Source organism: Nannospalax galili, unplaced genomic scaffold, assembly GCF_000622305.1.
Source record: "Nannospalax galili isolate Female #2095 unplaced genomic scaffold, S.galili_v1.0 scaffold381, whole genome shotgun sequence".
In the NCBI taxonomy this organism is placed as follows: domain Eukaryota; kingdom Metazoa; phylum Chordata; class Mammalia; order Rodentia; family Spalacidae; genus Nannospalax; species Nannospalax galili.
Genome location: NW_008347312.1, coordinates 1,228,903 through 1,250,269, shown reverse-complemented (window position 1 = coordinate 1,250,269; position 21,367 = coordinate 1,228,903). Strand labels below are relative to the sequence as shown.

At 44.3% G+C, this 21,367-nt stretch overlaps 1 protein-coding gene across 1 annotated transcript in view; it reads left to right on the top strand.

The window, feature by feature from the left end:
• Window positions 1-21,367, top strand: part of Otoa (otoancorin) — a 79,772-nt gene that overhangs the window by 5,212 nt on the left and 53,193 nt on the right. The window contains exons 6-10 of the mRNA XM_008843890.2: window positions 1,263-1,394; window positions 4,051-4,286; window positions 7,940-8,043; window positions 14,308-14,408; window positions 18,546-18,685. Of these exons, the coding sequence (XP_008842112.1) occupies window positions 1,263-1,394; window positions 4,051-4,286; window positions 7,940-8,043; window positions 14,308-14,408; window positions 18,546-18,685 (713 nt within the window). The remainder of the gene's footprint in view (window positions 1-1,262; window positions 1,395-4,050; window positions 4,287-7,939; window positions 8,044-14,307; window positions 14,409-18,545; window positions 18,686-21,367) is intronic.

Sequence of the window (21,367 nt, the reverse complement as noted above, 5' to 3'; positions counted from 1 at the left end):
TACAGACACTGAGAATCAAGTGGAGAACAAAACAGCCGTGTTACTCCCATCTGGTCCCTTCCTTCTGGGGGGAGAGACATCAAATAAATCAAAACTCAGCACGTGCAGAGTAATGACTGGGACTGCTGAGCACTCATGTGCTAGGCACTATTGAGAATCCATGCTTAATCCTCATAACACTCTATATGGTAAGCACTATTGGATTCTCTGTTTTTCAGATGAGGCCCAGAGGTAGTGATGCTGACTTTGCAAATAAAAATATAGGATGTCTGGGGCTGAAGATGTAGCTTAGTTGGTAGAGTCATTGCCTAGCATGCATGAAGCCCTGGGTTTGATCCCCAGTACTACATAAACTGGGCATGATTGGCACATGGAGGTAGAAGGAGCACAAGTTCAAAGACATTCTTGGCTACATTGTTTGAGGTCAGCCTGGGCCACAAGAGACCCTGTTTCAAAAAACAAAACAAAACCTACAACCCAAATACCAAATGTCTGATTAAATATGAATTTCAGATAAGTGTGATGATAAGATTTGCATATGGGTTATCTGTCCTTCATATCCAGTGTTCGCCCACAATATGACATCACACTACCTTCCTAGAGGATTTCTGTGTAAGGAAAATTTGAGAATTTGATGCTGGGCATCTTGGCACACAACTGTAACCCTAGTACTTGGGAGGTTTAGACAGAAGGATTATGGATTCAAGGCTGGCTTGGGCTACATAGTGAGATTCTGTTTTCCAAAATAAAGCAACAAAACCCAATCCTTCTAAATAAAAAAGAAAACAAGTCCCCAAATAGCAAGAGAATTTCTTTTAGGAGAGGCTGGTGGCCTGGGCAGGGCACTACAGACAAGTTTGTTCATTCTGCCCGAATTTTCTCCTGTGTTGCACTTTTGTGTCTGAGCAACGGTGTATCAGGGGTGCTCAACTTCCTGGCAGAGGCCAGCTGGTCTGGATGGGGACCAGGCAGGCTACAGAATAGGGAAATCAGACTGGTTGGTCCATTGCTGCATGGAAGTTGGTTGCACACCCAGTGTTTGTTGATCTTTGTGTTTCCTAAGCAAAGTTTTGAAATCTGAGTTTGGCGAGGAATCCCCTGATTTTTCAATATTTGCAACCTCTGAAAATCCCATATACCAGTTGCCTGGCAGTTGGTAGACTCTGCGGGGAGTCAGGGGAAACTGGCTGGAAGGCTGGTTGTGGTGCTGGCCCATTGTTCAGTTCTGCAGTCCTCACCAACTCTCTGAATCTCGTGTCCAGGCAGCCGCAGAAAACTACCTGGAGCAGTACCTGTACCAGCCCCAGAAACTGCTGGAAGACCTGAGGAACACCGATGCCCAGCAGTTCCACATGGCCATGAAATATCTCTTGGAGGACAAGCAGGACCGCCTGGTGAGACCTTGGCATCCTGGCAGGAGGAGTCCAGGGCAGATGGATTCATCTCAGCTGAGTCTACCCTGGCCTTGGCCCTTCTCCACTCCTTCCTCCAACCCACTGGGGGCTATAGGACTTGGGTTTTTGCACTCACTTTCTCCAAAGTTTTAGTTTCTACTTTTATGGACACTAAGAGCGAAGGTGCAGAGGGTCTTCTAGTAGCTTAGGTTGGTAAGCATCTGGGCATGACTGCTGTGTACCTGTGGGTGTAGAGATAAAGACCATCCCTGTCCTCAAGGAGCTTACAGTCCAGAGCTGGGGGGGAAAGCAGCAACAGACAACACCCACAAAACAAGGTTAGTGGCACAAGAGCATCCCAGGGCTGGACCCCCAAGATGCAGAAAGCCCTGGGGACCCCAAAAGTCAAGGCTAGTGTTTTACTTATTGGAGAAAGTTGTGTGGAACACTGTTTCCAAAATAGAGTTGAACCCTCTCTAAGCCTGTTCCTCCTGTGAACACTGAAATGGTAAGATTCTTATTAGTCTTAATTCATAAGGTCCTGAAGAAGAGTTAAACATTTTAATGGTCATATACTTAGTTTTTAATTTAATTATTTTGGTAGTGCTAGTGACCAAACCCTGGGCCTCATGCATGCTGAGCAAGCAATACCCTTAACTCCTAATGATATACTTACTTTAATAGTACTTGTTAAAATATAACAAATAAATCAATCTGGTTTGGTATGGACACATTTCATTTTGCAATGTATTTCAGCATTTAAAAAAGACTCAGTCTTGGGGCTGGAGAGATGGCTCAGTGGTTAAGAACACTAGTTGTTCTTGCAGAAGACCCGGGTTCAAATCCCAGCATCCACATGGCAGCTAACAACTGTCCGTAACTCCAGTCCCAGGGGATCTGACAGCCTCTTCTGTCCTCCGAGGGCATTGCATGACACAGGTGCACTTACCTACATGCAGGCAATACACGCATACAAATAAAATAAAAATAATAAATTTAAAAAAGACTCAGTCTTAAATAAACTATGAAGTGTAGGAAATTATGCAAAATGGGGATGTGGCCTTTGAAAATTATGTTGTCTAATGTTTACTGAGGGTTTTCTGTTTGTGAGGTGTCATTTAAATGGAATGACCAGCAAATTTCTATAAGGGACCAATAAGTAAAAATTAAGATTTGTAGGCCATAGACTCCCTGTCACAATTAGTCAACTCTGTTAGCAGGTGTAGGTGTACTCCAATAAAACTTTATTCGCAAAACAAGTGCTGGCCAATTTTGGCCCATGGGACAAATAACTTACCGATCATTGTCCTAAGGGTTTAACATGCATGGATTCACTTAATCCTCTCAAGAATTTTCTTAAACGAGGTTGATGAGAATGTTACCATTTAAAGCCAGGCTTGGTGGCGCATGCCTATGATCCCAGCTCTCAGGATGCTGAGGCAGAAAGATATCCATGAATTTGATATCACTCTGTGCTACATAGTAAATTCTAGTCCAGCCTGGGTCAGAGAGTGAGACTCTGTCTCAAAACAGATAGACACACACACAGAGACATGCATATACAGACACACACACAGACACACACTTACCCCCGCCCCATACAAAGACTGAGTGTTTAGCTCAGTGGTTGTGTGCTTACCTAGTATTCACAAAGTCCTGAGTTATATTCCTAGTACTGCAAATAAAATAGAAAATAAGAAACAATCTTACCATTTCAATATTTAGATGAGGAAACTGAGTCTCTATGAGAGTAAGGAACTTCCAATGACAGCTTGAAATACAATAAAAAAAAAAACAAAAATTCTCAACAAAATATTTTTACTGTATTTTTGTGATTTTAGTTTGAGGGTATTTAGATCTCCCCTATCCGCACCTCCTCATTCTGACTCCAGCCCAATTGAATGTAACCACTGGGCCCAACAAGAGTCCCACCCCTGTAAGACACTGTCTTTCCCCATCCCAGTAGCCATCAATTGCCAAAAGTTCCTTAGGTTAGGTTGGGATTTTTTACCCACTTCTCCATGTCTATGCTGGGATTTTATTTGGTTTGAGTTTGCATAGGATGAGGGATCCCTTTGCTAGGAGGGAGTAGGAGGAAGAATTCCAGCAAGACTATGGGCCAGAGGTATGATAATCATGGTGCACTTGGAGAACAGGGCATGGCCTAGGGTTGGTAGAGCAGGTGAAGGCCTTGCCTTTGATCTGAAGGTAATGAAAACTTCTAGAAGTTTGCACATAGAAACATGGTGTTAAACTGTGATTCTGAATTTCTGCTGCAGTATGTGGGTCCCTCCCAGTGCTTCTGAATCCAGAGGCAGCTCTCAAGGTGCTGATAATGGTTTGAATGTGAGCTCATGTGCTGAGCTCTTGGTCTCTAGCTGCCGGTACCATTTGGGGAGATGTGGAAACTCTGGGAGGGTCTTTGAGAGTTATAACCGGTCCTTTCCTTTCCCTGTTTCCTGTCCACCACGAGGTGAACAGCCTTCTCCCTCCCTTATGATGTTCTGCTTAAGTACATGGGATGAAGTGACCATGGACTGACCCTTTGAAACCAGGAGACCAAATAAATCTTTCCTTTTTAAGTTGTTTTCTCAGGTGTTTTGGTCACAAGATGCAGCGACTAACGCAGTGATGCCAGCTTTTCTCATTTCTTTAGGACCTGAAGGATATTGTCATCCACTTGGGAGAGATTCGGGAACAAGCCCTTCAGAGCCCTGGTGTGAACCGCAGTCTGTTTCTTATCACGCTGGAGCGGTGTTTCCAGCTGTTGAACCCCCTGGAGTGTGTGGAGATCCTGGGCAGGATGCTGAGGGGGTCCTCTGGCAGCTTTCTACAGCCAGACATCACAGAGAGGCTACCCCAGGACCTGAGGGAGGATGCCTTTAAGAACTTGTGAGTGCTTTCCTTAGCCCTTTTCTCTGCGCTGTTGTTCAGGGGCTGCTGTGAGGATTCAAGGAGGTAACACCTGTCAGGGCAGAGACAGTGTAAACAGATTATGAAGTGGAGCTAAGAGATGCTAGTGTCTGGGGACCAACCGTTCAGTTTATGCACCATGTATACACCACCAGCCCCGGGATTTACTTCATGCTTATCTATGAAGACAAACATCCTTTTCACTTAAAAATATTTTAGGGCTGGGGAGATGGTTCAATGGGTAAAGTGCTTGCTGTGCAAGCATGAGGACCAGTGCTCAGATCTCTAGAACCCATGTAAATGCTGGGTGAGTGTGGCAGCCCGCCTGTAATCCAGCCTTGGGAGGAGGAGACAGGGGATTCTCATAGCAAGCTAGCTAGGGAGGCTAAGCATATCAGCTAGCTCTGGTCTCGATTGAGAAACCCTGCCTCAATGAATACGGTGGAAGAACAATGAAAGATGATTCCCAACATCAACCTCAGGTGACCATAGGCACAGGCACACATTCATCCGCACACATGCAAACACACGTGCACACTACACACATAGACGCATGGAAAAGAGTGTTTTAAAATATTTTATTATTTTTATGTGTATGAGTGTTATGCCTGCATGTAGGTAAGTGCACCTGTGTCGTGCAATACTGGCGGAGGACAGAAGGGGCTGTAGGAGCCCCTGGAACTGGAGTTAAGGACAGTTGTTAGATGCCATGTGGGTGCTGGGATTCGAACCCACGGGTCTTCTGCAAGAACAGTCAGTGTTCTCAACTGTTGAACCATCTCTCTAGCCTGGAAAAAAGTATTTTAAAGTAAATTTGTTTTTATTTCCATAAACGGAAAGCCAGTATTCTTTATCTTAAGTAAAGATAATCATAAAGTATACTGAAAAGGCATCACCAAATCCCAGCTACACACATTGCTCATCTAAGTATTTTAGGAGATTATTCCAAAGTACTGTAGACTGAAAGCTTCTCTCTTGATGGTGGTTGGGAAGCCCAAGGTCAGGCATTGCAGATCTGATGTCATTCGAAGGTCTACTTTCTGGTTCATAGATGGCATCTTTTTACTGGGTCCTTTCCTGCAGAATGGGTGAGGGAGCCCTCTTGGGAGTCTCTGGGATAAGGTCACTAATCCCATTCATGAGGGCTCTGCCTCCTGACCCTGAGGTGACCCCAGGGGATTTGACCCAGGTCTCCTGAACCCTGATGCTGTCCCCCTCCCCCTCTACCCTACCATCTCTCTTTTCTTCACAGATGAGGAAATTGAAGCCCAGAGAGAGTAAATGACTCACCCTAGGTCTGCAGGGTCCCAGAAGGGAATGATACAGGCAATACTTCCTTTAAATGATGCTTTCCAATGTGTGTGTATACATATACATACATACATACTTGTACATACATACATACATACATACATACATATGCATTTATATGCACATACATATACCTGAGAATTATGTCTTTCCATTGGCCCTGCCTTTTCAGCTACTCTTGTTTATAAAAAACAAAACAAGGGGCTGGAGAGGTGGCTTAGTGGTTAAGAGCACTGGCTGCTCTTGCAGAGGACTTGGGTTTGGTTCCCAGCTGTCTGTGCATAACTGTCTGTAACTCCAGTCCCAGGTGTTCTGATGCCCTCTTCTGGCCTCTGAGGGCATCTGCACACATGTGGTGCATACACAGACAAGCAGGCACACACACATATACCAAAGTAAAAATAAATGACATCAAAATAAAACAAAAAAATAAAGGCAAAGAAAGGAAGAGGAAAAGATATAGAGACACAATTTCATGAGATTTGAGAGAAATTTTACTCATTCCCACATAGAATGATGAGAAGGAGCTGGAGGAAGTGCTCACCTCAGAAAAGGTGATGACTTGTTGGTGTGGCAAGTTGTTCTCAGTAGTGGGGATGCGAGTGGGAAGTAGACTTCCAGGCTGCAGAGATTCAGGTGGCTTTCAGTGTGAGCAGGAGGGGTGGGCAGTGCCAGAAGCTGTGAAATGGCAAGTCCTATTTGGAACAACTGGACCTTTGTGTATGGCAAGAAGGCACAGTTTGTGACTACAGCCTTGGGGAGTGGTACGATAGTGACTGGGTAACCAAAATGTAATATACTCATACAATGGAATATTATTTCCCCATTAAAATCAGTGAAGGCCTGATATGTGCTCCAACACATATCATCCTTGAAAACATCATGCAGGTGCAAGGAGCCAGACACAGGAACCATGTATGGCATGACTCCATTTATACAAAGTGCCCAGGAGAGGCAAATCCATAGAGAGTGGTGGTTTCCAGGGGTTGGGGATGACAGCTAAGTGAATGAGTTTCTTTGTGAGATGTTGAATGTGAATGTTCTAAATGGTGATGATGATGACAGTTTCATAACTTTGAGAATATTCTGAAAACCATCAAATAATATATTTATTTTTATATATTATTTTATATATTTTATATAATTTTCCTATTTTCTTAAAGAAAGCAGGTTTCCTTCTGCCATTTTTACACATACTTAGTTTTGGTTAACCAGCCATCATCCCCTCCTCTCTCTGCTCCCATCACTGCTGAAACCTTTCCCCCCAAATTTCTCCCTTCTACTTTCATATCACACGTGTTCTATCTCCCTCCCCACCCCTCTCCTTTAGAACCATTTCCCTTTCTCATGGGATTCTTTCTAGTTTCCTGACCTCCACGTAACTCACTCACACATTTGTGAAAATTAGGCTAAGATCTGTGTATGAGGACGAACATGCTGTGGTTGTCTTTCTGGGATTGGGGTTACCTCACCTAATATAATAATTTCCAGTTCTACCCATTCTCCCGAAAATTTCATGATTTCATTTCCTTGAGACAGAGTCTCATGTAGTCCAAACTAGTCTCAAATTTGCTATATAGCCAAGGCTGATCTTCCTAATTCTGTCTTCACCTCCTGGAGTGCTGGTGAATGATATACTTTAAATGGGTGAATTATAGAGCATGGAAAGTATATCTCAAAAAAGCTGCTCCATATAGGGCATGAGGGATGGCTCAGTGGCTAAGAGCACTGGCTGCTCTTACAGGGGCCTTGGGTTGGGTTCCCAGAACCCACATGGCGGCTATCAACTGTCCCTAACTCCAGTTCCAGGGGATCTGATGCTGTCTTCTAGCCTCCACAGGCATTGCCTGCACATGGTGCACCTAAATACATATAGGCAAAACACTCATACACATAAAATAAAACTGAATAAATAAAAAATTAAAAACTACTACACGTGCTGGGTATGGTGGCACACACCTTTAGTTCCAGCACTCAGGAAGTAGAGGCAGGGGGATTTCTGTGAGTTGGAGGCCAGTTTGGTCTCCATAGCGAATCCTGTGACTACCGGGAGACCCAACAACAACAACAACAACCCAAAACAAACAAAAAAGAAACCAAACTACTACACACACACATAAAGAAATCAGGTGAGGAAATGGAGACAGTATATGTCGACTGCTCTTTGGAAGCTGTGGGGGTGGGGAGAGGAAAAATGGGGATGATAACTGCACACAGCAAAGGTGCAGGGAGGGTTTCAACATGGCAGCTCTGGGCACGTTGCTGTCTTGGCGCCTCTCCAGGATGCTGTGAATGGAAGCCTCTGTGTCCATCTCTCTTAGATCCACAGTGTTCAAAGAGCTCTACGACCAAACCTCGGCTCATGCCCAGAAAGCTCTCTACTCCTGGATGACTGGGATTTTGAGGACACCCTCCAACATTACTGGTGAGACTGATTATGGGAGTGGAATGGGGGAGTCACTTTGGGGAGAAGACAAACATTAAGACAGGTGTTTCACCTCTAAAAGCAGGGGTTTGATTTCATTGCTTTTGTGACTTTACCCCCTTCCCTGCCATACTTTCAGAATGTATCTGATGTAGCTAATGGAATAAAGCCCATGGTATATCAACCTGCTCTTCAGATATTGAGGTTTCTGAAATAAGAACATGTCTGTATCTTACAACTAATGGTGTGTCCTTTTGTGGTGTGATGGCTAATCTTGGTTGTCAACTTGACACACTTGGGAAGAGGGAATCTCAATTGAAGAATCTCCTCCATCAGATTGGCCTATGGGCCTCTCTGTGGGGCATTTTCTTTTCTTTTTTTGGTCTTTTTTGAGGTAGGGGCTCCCTGTAGCTCCAACTGGCCTGGCTGTGTAGACCAGGCTGGCCTTGGACTCAGAGATCTGCCCGCCTCTGCCTCCCAAGTGCTGGGATTAAAGGTGTGTGCCACCATGCCCAGCTGGGGCATTTTCTTGATTGGTAATTGTTGTAGGAGGGCCCACGGCACCATCCCTAAGACAGGTGGGCCTGGGCTGTATAAGGAAGATACCTGAATGTGAGGCTGGGAGCAAGCTAGTAAGCTCCATGGTCTCTGCTTCAGTTTCTGACTTCATATTTGAGCTCCTACAGTGGCTTCCCTCAAAGATGGACTGTAACCTAGAAACCAATTATACCCTTTCCTCATAAGTTGTTCGGTCATGGTGTCACAGCAACAGAAAGCAAACTAGAAGATGTAGTGACATCTTAGATTTGATGAGAACTGTTAGAATATTTAAAATAAGTGAGAGAAGGAAGAGAATTTTGTTAGAAACCATCTATTGGTTCCTGACAACCCATGCAAAGATCATTCAGGGTTCATGTATTTGGCACATGCATACTAAAGGCTTACTTATGTTCTGTAGTGGCCACATGCAGGGACAGGAATGGTGGTATGGTTTCAGTTTTTTTCTCCTTTTTGTGTGTACCGTGTGTGTGTGTGTGTGTGTGTGTGTGTGTGTGTGTGTGTGTGTGTATGGAAGTTAGAGTACAGCTCGGGTGTTGTTCCTTAGGTGCTAGTTATCTATTTTTGAGACAGGACCTCTCACTGGGATCCTGGGCTTGCAGATTAGGGTAGGCTGTCTGGCCAGCAAGCACAGGGATCTGCTTGTCCTTGCCTCCCCAGTGCTGGGATTACAAGCATATGCCACCACATCAGGCTTTCTTTTGCATGGGTGTTTGGGAATTGAACTCAGGTCTTCATGCTTGCTCAAAAAGCACTTTACTAACTGAACCTGATTAAGTTTTGCTCTATGCAGAAGTTTCTGGGTTGGGATGGTGGTGATGGTTGTATAGCAGTGTGAATGTTCAGTTGGTCCTTTGTATAGGTGGGTTCTACATCTGTGAATTTAACCAGCCGTGGATGGGAAATACTTTGAAGAAACTGTGTCTGTACTAAGCAGACTTTTCACTTGCCATTACTCCCCAAACAGTACAATAAACAGCAATTAGCATAGTATATACATTGTGTTCACTATTGTAAGTAATCTAGCGACAGTTTAAAGAACACGGCGGTGGCGGTGTGTGTGTGTGTGTGTGTGTGTGTGTGTGTGTGTGTGTGTACATGCAAATGCCATCACAGTTTATATAAGGGACTAGAATATTCAAGGATTTCTGTATCTGCAGGGGGTTCTGGGTCCAAGCCCCTAGGGATACTGAGAGATGATTGTACTTAAAATGGCTAAGATGGTAAAGTTTAGGTTATGTGCATTTTACAACTGAAAAAAAGACGGAAAAGACAGGCCATGTAGATTACCAATGCAGCAATTTCTCTGATAGCTTCAACTTGTGAAATGTTTACTGTCAGTAATAGTAATGGTACAAGATTTTAAATGCTAACAAGAGTTGACTATGTGTCATAGCCAGGCATAGCAGCTGAGAACACAGAGGCATGTAAGATAGAAATCTCTGCTCTTGTGGAATGACTGTTTTATTGTGGGAGGGAAAGTGGAGAGAATTTTTAAACAAGGGGAGAGAGAGAGAGAGAGAGAGAGAGAGAGAGAGAGAGAGAGAAAGAGAGAGACAGAGGTTAGTAGCTGCTATGAAGAAAATAAAATGGATAAATGTCACAGGGGGAGTACTAATTTAGCCTAGAATAGGGGTTTGGCAAATGCTTTTTCTACAAGGCATTTTAAAAAAATAAGGAAATGGGGCTGGAGAGATGACTCAGAAATTAAGAGCACTGGCTGTTCTTGCAGAGAACCCGGGTTTGATTCCCAACACCCACATGGTGGCTAACAACCATTTATAACTCCAGGGGTTCTGATGCCCTCTTCTGACCTCTGTGGTCATTGCATGACACAGGTACACTTACATACATGCAGGTGATACACTCATACACATAAACTAAAAAAAAATAAAAGAAAAAGTATTAGGAAACAAGGCTGGGGAGATGGCCTAGTGGGTAAAGCACTTGCTGTGCATGCATGAGGACCAGAGCTCAGAGCCACAGAACCCAGGTGAAAACTGGGTGGATGTGGCTTGCCTGTAATCCCAGCATTCAAGAGGTAGAGACAGGATCCTAGGGCAAGCTGGCTAGATAAACTAGCAGAGTCGGAGAGCTCCAGGTCCAAGTGAAAGGCCCTCCTCTGCGTTTTGGTCTTTGTTAGTCTACTGTCTGACACTGCACTTTGAAAGTACTCACAGATGATGGATGAGTAAAAACCTTGTTTCAGTGAAACTCTGTATGAACACTGATGTTGGAATCCACATCATCAATGGATACCATCTGAATTAAGACCAAAATGAGGAGACAGACTATCATGTGGGGCTGAGGAGGGAAGACATTCAGGGCTGAGGGACAGCAGACCAAAAGGGTCAGTGTGTTTTGGGGGCAAGTAGAGGAAGCTAGCAGGAGCACAGAATGCCAATCAATCCTTTTCCAGGAATTAATATCTGAGATTTATGTGAGGAACATTAAATAATATTAATAATTGGTGTCTTTAATGCATGATTGAGTTCTCTCCACCTGGCTGGTAATCATGGCCTCCAGGAGCTTGAATCTCACACCAAGTAACCCTGATGAGGCCATTCAACCTCTATGCTTTCCTAAGTCTTTATTGTCAGAGTTTAATTAGGGCCCGATTTTCCTTCTAGAATTCCTACATGGCTAGTTCCATTATTAAACTATAGTGAATTTAAATTCACTCTATTTGGACTTTATATTTTTTTCTCATGAACCTCCCTGAGGTAATGGAAAGTACTTTGCCTATTAAAACATTCCAGGCTTGGGGATCATCACTTTCGAAATATAGTTCATGCTGAAAAAAGGCCAAATCAGCTTGGTTCTTCATGACTTTTGTGATTTCCGTGGGTTACTCTTTCCTTCAGTGGCCATGCTGGAGGTTAACAGTGATCTACACACTTTATTTTCAAAACATTGTGTGTGTGTAGTATATGTTTTCATGGAGGGGGGAGGGGAAGGGAGAGGAGAGGAGAGGAGGAGGAAGAGGAGAGAGAGAGAGAGAGAGAGAGAGAGAGAGAGAGAGAGAGAAAGAGAGAGAGAACATGTACATGTGGGCATGTGAGTACACATGGAGGCCAGAGGTTGATGTCAGTGTCTTCCTCAAGTACTTTCTGCATTATTTTTTGAGACAGGATCTCTCGCTGAACCTGGAGCTCATTGATTGGCTAGACTAGCTGGCCGAAGAGAACTGGGGATTTGCCTGTCTCCTCACCACTGTCCTTCCTCAGGCCGTGTGCTAGAATAGGCTGCCATGACCGGCTTTTTATGTAAGTGCTAGGGATCCAAACTCAGGTCCCCTGGCTTGCAGGGCAGGCAGTTGACTGATGGAGTCATCTCCCCGGCCCCTGATCTACATCCTTGTGATTCATGCACTTGGAGAGGTGCCCAGATGTTGTGAAGCAGACTTTTCCATCTTTTTGGACCTTGTTAGTGCCTACACTAACCTCCTGAAACAGGTTTTGGTGACAGATTCACATGCTCTCACTTTTTCTTTTTACTTAAATGCCACCAGTACAATATTGCTGTGTGTAAAAGTCTTGTGCTAAAGGCCTGGGGGCAATCTTAGCCAGTTCCAATTTGACACCGGAGCCTGGCTGTGATTGTTTTTAAAGTCCACTGACATATCACAGATGGGAGATTTCAAATGCCAGAACATACTGACACAGAGTCCTCTGGGAATTCTGAGAAGGGAGAGATTATTTTTGTTAAGCATGTAAGAGAAGGCTTAAGCCAGGCTTAGTAGCACAGGCCTGTAATCCTAGTGACTTGGGAGGCTAAAGCAGGAGAGTAGCACCTACATGGCCCATTTGGGCCATGCAGAGAGTTCAAGGCCAGCTTGGGCAACTTAGTGAGAACTCGTCTCAAAATAAGGAAGTGAAAAGAGGGCTGTGGAGCTGCTCAGTGGTAGAGTCCTTGCCCAAGTGCAGTGAGACCTTGGGTTCAATCTCCAGCACTGCCTAAATGAAAAACAAAACCAAGGGGCTGGAAAGATTGCTCAGTAGTTAAGAGCATTGGCTACTCTTGCAGAGGACCTGGGTTTGGTTCCCAGCACCCACATGGCGGCTAACAACCTTCCATAACTCCAGTTTCAGCGGCTCCAACTACTTCTTCTGACCTCCTCTGTCACTGCATGATACAGGGGTACTTACACACATGCAAGCCATATACTCATACACATAAAATAAAAATAAGAAATAAAATATTGAAAAACAAAACAAAGACCAAAAGCAAAAACAAAAACAAAGAGCTGGGACCATAGCTCAGTTGGGAAAGTGTTTTCTTTGCAAGTGTGAGCACTTGAGTTCAACCACTAGAATACATGTAAAAAATCCAGGCATGGCGGCATGTGCTTATAATCTCAGTGCTAGGGAGGTGGAGACAGGTGAATTCTTGGGACCTGCTAGCCAGCTAGCCTAGTCTACTAAGTGAGTTCCAGGCAAGTGAGAGACCCTGTCTCAAAAAACAAGGTAGACAGTACCTGATAAATGACATCCAAAGCTGTTCCTTGGCTTCTGCACACACATGTACCCCCACCCCCCAAACAAAAACAAAAGGCTTCAAGGAAGAAGAAAACTTGAGCTCAGTCTTGAAGGTAGGTAAGAATTAAGGAAAAATATTCCAAGTGGCCAAAAGGGTCCAGGCAAGCAGAGATTTGGGGCACACTTGAGGTACAGACAGGAAACTTTGGTTTCATTATAGTAACACAGTGACAATTAAAAAGGAGACAATCCACTAATTGCAATCATCAGCTGGGTTATAAAGCAGGCAGTAATAAAAGAGAGTCAAGCATACTTCAAACTACCAGATTATCGAGTAATGAACTGAACACAAAGTAAGTCATTATACTTTGTGGTCTCAGGTACGAAAAAAACTACCCGAGTGCCTAACAAATTCCAGGTGATGCTGATGCTGCTCATCTGGGGCCCACACTGACGAGCAGCAAAGTCTCAGATGGTGGTTACTTGTGGCTGTGGCCTGTATGTAGCATAGGGTCTCACAGGTCGCATGCAATACATGGTAGTTAAATCAGTTAATGAATGCCACAAGGTGTCCTGACGTCAAAGATGCCACTGATCACATCACCACAAACCAGTGTAAATCCTAGTTTAAGGATGTGTGTGTGTGTGTGTGTGTGTGTGTGTATGTGTGTAGGTCCATGTGCAGATGTGTGATTGTTGAAGCTGGAGGTGGGTGCTGGGTATCTTCCTTAATCACTCTTCATCTTTATTTTAAAAGATTTATGTTGTTTTAATTTATGTGGATCTGTGTTTGTGTGCACGTGTATGTTCTTGGAGGCCAGAAAAGGGTGTTGGATCCCCTGGAGCTGGAGTTACCCAAGATTGTGAGCTGCCTGATATGGAACTGAACTCAGGTCTTCTGCAAAAGTAGCAAGCTCTCAGCTGCTAGCCATCTCTTTAGCCCATCCACCTTACTTTTTTGAGACAGGTTCTCATACTGAACCTGGAACTTCTTGATTTGGCTACACTGACTGTCCAGCAAGTCCCAAGAATCCCCCTATCTCTTCCTCTCCTGTGCTGGGATCACAAGTGTATGTCATTATACCTGCTTTTTAATTTTTTTTTTTAAATTGTGGGTTCAGGGGGATGGAACCCAAGCTTATATGGAAAGCACTTTACCAGATGAACCATCTCTCCAGCCCATTTAAATGCTTTTATTTTGACTTATTTATTTCTCCTTCTTTTGTAGATGAGTGTGTTTCATGGGTCAGTGCAGAAAAATTATGGATTTTGGGCAGATACATGGTTCACCTATCATTTGAAGAAATTATTAAAATTAGTCCTATTGAAGTAAGTTGGAAAAGTATATATATTAATATTTATTATTTTTGTTTTATGTGTATGAGTGTTTTGCCTGAATGTATATGTAAGTGCACCCATGTCTTGCAATGCCTATGGAGGCCAGTAGAGTGCATCTGATTCCCCCTGGAACTGGTGTTATGGACAGTTGTTAGCTGCCATGTGGGTGCTGAGAATCAAACCTTGGTCCTCTGGAAGAGCAGACAGTGCTCTTAACCACTGATCTGTCTCTCCAGCCCCCAGAAAAGTATATTTTTAACATCCCCATTGCTGATATACCTCAGGAAAGGCAGATTCTAAACTTCCAATGTTTGTTCAGCCAGCCAGCCAAGGCATCCTGGGACTATACACCTGCCTCAGCCCAATGTAGCTCTACCTTTTAAACAAAGCTCTTGGAAAATGGCCTCAAGGGGTCAGTGGTGGCACTGTATTCTAGCACAGAAGAGCTAAGAAGAAAAAGAACTGTGGACAACGAAGAGCTTTGATGTGAACCAACATGATAGGAAGGGAACGTTGGCTACGAACCTAGAATCATGTGACGGTATTTTTGTACTCAAGAAAAGCCAAGGACAATAGCTATTGAGTTTCCCATGCCAGGAAGCAAGAACTCAGCAAACACAACACGGATTAATGGCTGTTTCTATTAATAGTGACTTCTATTAATAGCTCCTTCAGCATGAGCAATGATAGGATCTAAACTCTGGAGTTTACAGTGGAGAAATCTATGTGTCTCATGTTACTTAACTCACTAGTCAGTTTATCTCACTCTTTCTTATGTTGACTCAATGACATTAAGATCCCTTGGGCATCAGGACTCTGAAATGCAACCTCTGGAGAAGTGACAACACAGAGGCCTTTCTAAAGAAGCTGGCCTCCAGTTTTCACTTTTTAAAAATAAACATATGCATCGTGTGTTTCTCCTGGCCAGTGAGAGGAGAACGTGCATTAGATGACTGCCTTCTTTAATGACCACTTGACCCAATAAGTGTGGTTGTTATAAAACCCAAGGGAGGGCTTGATTGCTCTCTCTTTGTAAAAGCATTTTAGGCCTGGGGAGATGGCTCAGCAGTAAAGAGCGCTTGCTGCTTTTCTAAAGAACCTGAGTTTAGTTCTCAGCACCCATACCAGGTGGCTTACAACCACCTTTAACTCCAGCTCCAGAGGATCCAACACTCACTTCTGGTCCCCACAGGCACCTGAACATATGTCATTTGTAGTGCACACACATGCATACACATACATAAAATTTTTTAAATATTTTTAAGGAGGTGGCTCTTAGTAGGTTGATTAAGCCCCAGTGGATGGCCTTACACACAGAAGTACATAGCACAAACTGGAGTTGACAAGTTATTAAATTTAAAAAAAGATGACACAAAGTTGTGGTAGTAGGGAGGTGGGAGTGGATCTAGGAGGAGTTAAGGGGAGGGCTTGGGGTGAATATACTAAAATATGGAATTATCAAATAATTAATAAATACTTATTTTTTATTTAAAACTTATTGTATGTCTATATGCATGTGTGTGTGTGTGTGCATGTGACACAGTGTATGTGTGAAGGTCAGAGGACAACTTTCAGGAGTTGGTTCTCTTCTTCCCCCATGGGTTCTAGGGATCAAACTCAGGTCCTGCTCACAGCTTGAGTGATGAATACCTTTACTCACTGAACCATCTTGCTGGCCCTGGTTCTTCTCTTTTACTTAGGAGACTGGGATTACTTAAACATCTTTGATTTTTCCAATCCTCAGTCCTTGAATTAACCCTGTCATACCCAAGCCCCCTAATCTCTCAATGCTGACTGATGTCAGGAAGTAATTTCTGAGCTCTTAGGGGGGATTTCTAAGTTCAAGCATCTATGAGCTGCTTTTCTTGACCTAAAAATGTAGAGAAGGAAGGGGAGGCCACAGGACATCCACACTAAGAAGAAATTTTATATGTCCAAAGAGATAATATTAAAGGGAAAGACTTTATCAGCACCCCTTCCTTCCTTCCTTCCTTCCTTCCTTCCTTCCTTCCTTCCTTCCTGCCTTCCTTCCTTCCTTCCTGCCTTCCTTCCTTCCTTCCTGCCTTCCTTCCTTCCTTCCTGCCTTCCTTCCTTCCTTCCTGCCTTCCTTCCTTCCTTCCTGCCTTCCTTCCTTCCTTCCTGCCTTCCTTCCTTCCTTCCTGCCTTCCTTCCTTCCTTCCTGCCTTCCTTCCTTCCTTCCTGCCTTCCTTCCTTCCTTCCTGCCTTCCTTCCTTCCTTCCTGCCTTCCTTCCTTCCTTCCTGCCTTCCTTCCTTCCTTCCTCCCTTCCGTCCTTCCTTCCTTCCTTCCTTCCTTCCTTCCTTCCTTCCTTCCTCTCCCCCACCATGCCTGAGTGTGTGTATGCATGCTTACATATGTGTGGCACAGGTGTGTGCAATTATGTTTGCACACATGTGCTTGAAAGTGTGTAGGCCCCAAGTTGATGTCAGGTGCCTTCCTTGATTGCTCTCTGCTTCATTTATTGAGGCAGGGTCTCTTGATTCCAGGTAGTCTAGCTAGCAAGCTTTCCATGGGTATCTCCTGTCTCTCCCTCTCAAGTGCTGAGATTAGAGGTAGCCATCATGCCAGTCCATTTAAAAAATTTATTTATTAATTTTTATTTTATGTGTATTCATGTATTACCTGCATGTAGGTAAGTGCACCCATGTCATGCAATGCCCGCGGAGGGCAGAAGAGGCCATTGGATCCCCTAGAACTGGAGTTACAGACAGTTGTTAGCTGTCATGTGGGTGCTGGGATTCGAACCCGGGTCTTCTGCAAGAACAGCCAGTGTTCTTAACCGCTGAGCCATCTCTCCAGCCCCACCAGTCCAGTTTTTTATGTAGGTTCCGGGAATCCAAACTACAGCCCTCATGCTTGCACTTTATTCACTGAGCCATCACCCCAGTCCATGAGCATCTTTTAAAATGCATACATTAGAACACAGAATGCAAAACCTGTTAGAAGAGGAAATACCAATCTGACCCTATCACAGTAGAAGATGTCAGTGTGACATCCTTGGACATGTAAACAAAAAGGAACAAGAACACAGAGTCTGAAAACTACACTCAACAAACTCTATGTAATATAGACGTCAAACTTCAGATCTTGTAAAGAGAACTCATACTCTATCCTTCACCACAGGGCCATCTGTAAACATGTTCATCTATTTCAAAACAATTTTGATCCCTTAAAGCAGAACATTTGTGGGTTGTATCATCTGACCTCAATATAACCAATCCAAGACTAAATGGGTAAAGATTAGTTTTAAAGAAGTTCGACCGCTGGAATGTTAAAGATGAATAGCTTCTTGCTGGGCATTATAGTCCATAACTGCAATTCTCATCTTCAGCACCTGAAATTGCTGGTAAAGATATGGACAAAAGAGAACTCTTGCACATGCTGGTGGGAATGAAAAGTGCTCTAGCTATCGTGGGTATCAGTATGAAGGCTCCTCAGAAACCTAACAGTAGATGGTCCATACGACCCAGCTGTACCACTCTTGGTATTTACCTGAAAGACTCCAAGTCAACATACCAGAGATGCTTACCCATAAATGCTTATTGCAGCACTATTTACAATAGCCTAGTTATGGAGCCACCCTTGGTGTCCCAAAAGAGACACAGATCAAGAAAATGTGTCATATATATCCAGTGGAACTTTTTCAGCCATAAAGAAGAGCAAAGTCGTGCATTTGCAAGACGTGCCCGGAGATAATCATATTAAACTAATTAAGCCGATCTCAGAAAGACAAATATTGAATGTTCTCTCTCATTTGTGGTTCCAAGATTTTATACAGATACATAAAACCACATGTGTACATGACATGGAGATGGTTTCAGGGAGCAAAGGGGACTGACGGGAGGGGGAGGGGTGAGAAAGAGCAGGGTAAAGGGGAGGGTGGGGGAAAATAGCCTCAACATGCAACATGTCGTTGTTGAAACAGCCTTATGTAACAGTACCATGTACAATGAATATGTGCAGTGAAAATTTAAAAAATAATCATGAGAAAGAAAAGAAATTACAAAGTAATTTGAGAACCAGGTGGCATATCCAGAGATCTGGGATGGGGCAAAGACCCCCTGGCCCACTTCACCCTCCTCACTGATCTTCTCATTCTTGTATACTAGATTGGGCGATTTATCAGCTATGACAATGCCACTAAGCAGTTGGACACAGTGTATGACATCACCCCTGAACTGGCCCAGGCATTTCTACAGAGGATCAGCAGCTCCAGCTTTGACATGAAGAACACATCCACCATCCACAGGCAAGGGTGGCCCTAGGCCCTCAGGTTGGCTCCCAAGATGCAGCCTAAGGGTTGGGGAGGTGGCTCAGTTGGCAAAGTGCTTGGCTCACAAGCACAAGAACCCGAGTTAGGATCCCCATCATCCATGTAAAAAGTCAGCTATGGAGCTATGGTAGTGTATGTCTATAATCCCATTTCTGGGTGTTTGAGAGGGTGGGGCTTGGCAGAGTCAGGAGGATCCTGAGATCTCACTGGCCAGCCAGGCTAGGTGAACTGATGAGCTCCAAGTTTAATAAGAGACTTTGTCTTCAAAAATAAGGTAGAGAGTGATCAAGGATAACACTTGATGTCACCCTCTGGCCTCCACACAGACATGTACACATGTGGATGCACGCCTGCATGCACATGTGCACATTACTCCCCCCATGCCCCCTGCCCCAGATGCAGCCTGGTTTACGGCTAGCTTCCTCAGAGTGGATACAAACCCAAGCTCCTCCCCCTTACCCATGAACAGCCCCATACCTCTCTGTGCATTTGAGGGGAGGGGTTTGCTCCTCAAGGCTCTTCATCCTTTGAAAGGTTCTGGAGGGAAAAGGGGGCAGATTCTTGAGCATCTCCAGGGCCCAGGCATTAAATACCATCTTCTCAAGTGCTGCTTCTAGCTCTGAGTGTGCAGCTGGACCATTTCGAGATGCAGGATTCGTCTGCTGTAAGGTGAATGTGACATTTCCATTTAGATTGTGGTACCTGAGGTACCTGGTGAGCCCCCCACATTTGAGGACTCCTTATCAGACTGTCATTGGGAGTCTCTGGATGAGGTCAGGTCTAGAATTTAGTCATGGTGTCATGATCCCCCATAGCCGTTTCCAGCGGGAAGTGCTTGACTCCAGAGGGAACAGGTCAAGCAGGGGAGGAGGTGGTGACCATCATCTTTTCTCCACATTCTTAGGGTTTTCCTCTCACACCGCTCCCTCTGACACCCATATATTACCCTAAAATCATTCAGATAAGTCCCTTCCAAAGCCTGTGTTCATATGGTACTATGTCCCATTTTTCCCCATCTGTAGTCACTTTCACCCATTAGCATAGATCCCCTTTTACTGTGCTACACACACACACACACACACACACACACACACACACACATACACACACCTGGTAGTTAAAGACATGGGGCCCAGAGCCAGGCTTCTTGATTTTAATTCTGGCTCTGCTACTTACAAGTCGTGTGACCTTGGTCATGTCATATCACCTCTCTGTGCATTTCTTTTCCCATCTATAAAACGGGAGACAGAAATCTCCCTGCCTCATTAGGGTCCTCTCAAAGACACATAGCATGTGCTCAATAAGTAGTATTAATTTCCTAAAATTGTTTAACAAATAAAGGTATGTATCTTTATGGTGTTTAACATGATGCTTTGATATGCATGTTCTGTGTTAGTCAACTTCCTGTTACTGTGACAGGAAATACCTGAGGAAACTAACTTAAAGTAGCAAAGGTTTATTTTGACTCATGATTTTTAGATTTTAGTCCATGACTGCTTGGCCCTGTAGCTTTTAGGCCTGTGGGGAGGTGGTACATCATGGTGGGAGCAAATGATAGAGCAAAGAAAGCTACTCATCTCATAGTAACGAGGAAGGAGAGAGAGAGAGAGAGAGAGAGAGGGAGAAGGATTGAGAGAGATCAGGACAAAGTGTGCCCTTTGTGGAGACCTACTTCCTCTAACTAGGAGGAAGGCTCACCTCCTAAAGTTTCCACCACCTCCAATAACCTGTGAAGTATGGATTTGTCCATGGGTTAACTCACTGAGGTGATCCAAGCTTCCATGATCCAATCACCTCCCACAGGCCCCACCTCTGAACACTGCTACACTGAGGACCAGTTCTCCAACATGTAAACCTAAGGGACACCCAAGATCCAAACCACAAGGCTGGGGAGATGGCTCAGTGGGTGAAAGCTCTAGAAGACCTGAGTTCAAATCTCCAGCACCCACATAAAAGCTGGACTCAGAATGTGGGTGTCTATCATCCCAGCACTCCTATGGGAGATGGGGAGGGTGGAGACAGGAGGATCCCAAGAAGCTCACAGGCCAGCTAGTGTACACAGTAGTAACTGACAAGAGAGACTGACCTCCAAGGTTGTATGCCGACCTTCACATGTGTACCATGGCATATACCCCTCCATTCACACATACAATGGACACACACACACACACACACACACACACACAAAGTGAATCCAGGCCATAATGATGTATATATTGTGGAATGGATGAACTGAGCTAGTTAACATACCCACCACTCCCATGCTTATCTTCTGAGTATTTGTGTTTGTATATTTGTAGTGAGAACACTTACAATCTACTCTTTAAGTCGTGTTCTATGACACAATGCATTATCACCCACCACAGTCACCATGGTTTCCAGGACTTACTCCTTTCGTCTAATGAAACTTTATGTTCTTTGACCCCACTCTACCCTCCAGTCCCTGGTAATCGCCATCCTCCTCTTTCTATAGCTTTAGCCTTTTGTTTACCTGTGCGCATGTCTGAATAGGTCATTATTATTCCGAGAGGGTAGAGCCAGATTGTTCACGGTTGACCAGCTGGTCTGGCGATGTGGAGTTGGGTAGCCTTCACAGTATCTCTAAGAACATTCACCAGTGAATGAGTGTTTGGTATCCCCCAGGAAGTATGCATGTGC